This window comes from Rhagoletis zephyria, unplaced genomic scaffold (genome assembly GCF_001687245.7).
Source record: "Rhagoletis zephyria isolate East Lansing unplaced genomic scaffold, Rhagoletis_zephyria_1.1 Rzeph_scaffold_35923, whole genome shotgun sequence".
Taxonomy (NCBI): Eukaryota; Metazoa; Arthropoda; class Insecta; order Diptera; family Tephritidae; genus Rhagoletis; species Rhagoletis zephyria.
The window spans coordinates 1-3,353 of NW_016192978.1; the positions used below are offsets into that span (position 1 = coordinate 1).

The 3,353-nt window shown below is 39.8% G+C and overlaps 1 protein-coding gene across 1 annotated transcript; it reads right to left on the reverse strand.

Annotated features, from left to right (window-relative positions):
• Positions 1-641: 641 nt before the first annotated feature.
• On the reverse strand, positions 642-3,032 carry LOC108354429 (uncharacterized). The gene is made up of 3 exons (XM_017605619.1): positions 2,793-3,032; positions 2,545-2,686; positions 642-1,555 (listed from the first exon to the last, which is right to left on the reverse strand). Exons 1-3 carry the CDS (start codon positions 3,030-3,032, stop codon positions 642-644), a joined length of 1,296 nt encoding a protein of 431 aa, XP_017461108.1.
• Between the last annotated feature and the right edge of the window lie 321 nt (positions 3,033-3,353).

Sequence of the window (3,353 nt, forward strand, 5' to 3'; positions counted from 1 at the left end):
ATCTGATAGGGAAAAATCAGCTAGTACGAGGGTGGCTTAGAAAAAAATTAGGTGCGGTTGTAAAAAAAATTGTATGTGAGACTAGCAAGAAAAATATTTTACACCCTATCGGCGATATATTTTTCTCAACCCCTGCGCTTCCTATTGGAATTTTTTTTTTTTTTGTGGAGTTATAACTTTTCATTTGGGTAATATATGTATGTGTATTCTAAATATAAACTAAATCAGGCCGGTTTATGAAATATATCGGCCCCCGCGTCGAGATGTATGAACCAAATGGGACTATAAATAAGGGTTTGATTAATATTCCATACTGCATTTTCATCCAGCTATGAGCTTGGTTTCAAGGTCGCCGGGAAAATTGCCAAAAATGTATGGCAAAATCTGACCTAAAAAACATACTCACAAACAGACATACACACATACAAAGCATGTTAAATAAAAGCTTTTAAAGAAAGTCCACTACCAGACGATGCTTTGAAAGCTTCGCCTATTAGCTTATTAGCTTATTTATACCAAAGTGTTTGAAAAATGAATGTTCCACTAGGTTTTTGTATAGAAAGTCATGCGTATATTTGCAAATATTTAATTGTTTCAAATCTTTGGTCGGAAGCTAAAAAAAAAAAAATCAGCCTTAAATTCTATTTTGCATTTTGAGCAATTAGGAATTCCAAAATTTCTTGAATACACTCTTCTAAATACTCCCGAAACTGAGGTTGGCTTTCCATCAGCTTAAACACCGCTTCGGTACGTTCCACATGGACATAATCATTGGTCACGTACTGCCGGGGAACTTTCACGATGGTTGTGGCAATTGCCCTATAGAACAAACCGAACAGCTGGAGTTCCTCATACGAAGCAAGCAACTCAGAGTAAGTAAGATGATCCGCTGCTACCAAGCCCTTCGAACTCAAATCCCGCTCCAGACAATCATAATAGTGTAGCAGGTATTCCCCTTCTTTCGACTTTCTTGTGGACTTATCAAGATTCATGAAAAGAGCGAAGATTACATCGATAGCTGGCGGACAGTAGCGCGCAGTCTGATAGTCCACAAAGATGACAGAACGCTCGTTTGCGTTTGTATCCGACGAAGTAGCAACGCTGCTGTAAAATATATTCCCACGCCAAATATCGCGATGACAAAGCACATTCCGGTACTTGGATGAGCGATTTGTCATTTCGTAGACGCTTTCGGCAGCCGAAGCAAGGCGACTTTCAATTTCTGCCCGTACGCCGCTTGATTGCGACACCAATTGCGACTTCGCGACGGCGAGTATGGCACGCAAACCAGTGGTGTACCAAGGCACCTGCGCCGATACGGTGATCTCCTCTTGCAATTGCGGGTAGGCGTCACCGATGCAGATGCCCTCTTTGGTTTCGAGTGTGAAACAGGATGCATGTTGAGCTGCGAGGCCGCGTAGCACCGAGCGCATGTAGTGTTCGCTGAGAACGTCCACGGTTTCTGAGCAGAGAGCGTAGTTGCGCTCATCCAACTGCTCGAGCACAATGATGTCATCGCGGGTATAGAAACAGTGCGGCGACCAGGCAACAGTGGCTAAAAAAAAATAAGGAGAATTAAAATAATACTATTGCGATAAAGCGACGATAACCACCATATTGATAGCAATAATGGCCTATATCACGATAACAATCATACAACAACCAGGTATCAATATTGGTGTTGGTTACGAGAACAAAATTGGTATCGATAACAATATTGACAAATCAATTGATAAAAATCGATAAATATTATATAAAAATATCGATAAAAATGGTAAGGCCAACCCGATGGCAACACTGATAAATACTTATACTGGCATTGTTAAAAAAGGAAAAATCACAAAAACGAGTGGCATGTCTGCCTAAAATGTATCACAGGGCAATTTGAAATTTTTTTGGGACTTTTCGTGCAAATTCGTAAACATTCAGTAGTTTTCAGGCTCTTTCGGGATTTATCGGAACTTTTCTTTATTATTTTAGGATTTTTTGCCTTTATGGAAATTTTCGTTCATTTAATTTTTAAGATCTTTGGGAATTTTTGTTAGTTTAGTTTGCTTTTATCTTGCTGAAGTTTTTTTTTAGGATTTTCATAGATTTTATCAGGAATTTTCGGAGCTCAAACAACGAAAAACTATATAATAAAAATCAGAAGTTAACTACAATTGAAAGCAAGGCTTAAGATGGAGACCTTCATCTCGAAGCAGAAGGTTAATTGCTTCCATTTGGCAGCATACACAACATCCTCATCTTCGTCTACGCTTGCCACCGTGTGCCTGAACTAGCCGTAAATCAATGATTTTTGCATACGTTTTTTTTTTATCGCATTTGTTTACTACGGCATTATTTTTCGTCCTTGTCTTCAACTTCCGCTTCGACTTCATCTTCGGCTTGGCTTACACTCCACAGAATCGCTCATACGCCGTGCTGTTCACTGGTGGCAGAACGTATGAGTAATGCAATGTGGTGTATGTGCGTATGCAAGGGCCAATAAATATTATTCAACATGCGTTCCATCTACGTATGCCTTTGCCCTTATATACTTACAATAATTTCGCAAACGCTCCAAAAGCGTCCCATACAAAGCAGCTTCCTTGCGAAATATCGCCTCCTTCTCTGGCTCCACACTTGCCTGAGGTACTCGCTTGACGAATGCGCGCAGCTCTTGCAAATCGCGCCTATTAGCCAGCTGCGTTCAAACAATAAACAATGTAATAAATAAATATGTAATTAACAACAGAAATATATTCAGCGCCTGAAAACATGCCACACTTATCGCACAAACAGCAACTTACATTTTCGTTTTCATTCGCAGCACCAGCAGCACCAGCAGCAGCAGCAGCGCTAAAACACACCAACAAATGATAATATTCGCCGAGAAAGCCGCTCGTATAAATAGCCGGCTTCAAGGTGAATTCTTTTAGCTGCAAATTCGATTCTGTGCCACAGGCCTTCGCTAATATTTTCTCACAATGCGCGCGTGTCAATAGCGGCACTGTTGCAGTTACGACTTTAGGAGGCTTGGCAGGTGGCATTCTATACTAAAATTTTTATTTTTTTAGATCGAAATATAATAAAATTTTCACTGTTTTTGTACTCAAACTATGTACGAAAATTCATAAATATGTATGTACTAATAAAGCGTTTGGTAGCTTTGTGTCTTTCAGATTAAGAATAATAAAATTCTCAATCTTTTGGCGCCCGTCGTCCAGCTTTCGCGAGCTTCTAGTTTTGACTGCCAGCGGCTGACTTTTTCCTAGCGTTGCATTGGTGGGTGTGTAATTAGTGCTACTTATATGTATATGTTTAAAATGCACATTTGTGTATACATATTTACACTCGTCTGTGCTGTTGTA

Bases quoted from the DNA above. Each gene is read 5' to 3' on its own strand.
- LOC108354429 (XM_017605619.1), bottom strand. From the start codon at position 3,032: ATGCCACCTGCCAAGCCTCCTAAAGTCGTAACTGCAACAGTGCCGCTA. The intron at 2,687-2,792 runs GTAAGTTGCTGT...GTTTGAACGCAG, and splicing joins CTGCGAATGAAAACGAAAAT to CTGGCTAATAGGCGCGATTT. The intron at 1,556-2,544 runs GTAAGTATATAA...ATTTTTTTTTAG, and splicing joins GGAGCGTTTGCGAAATTATT to CCACTGTTGCCTGGTCGCCG.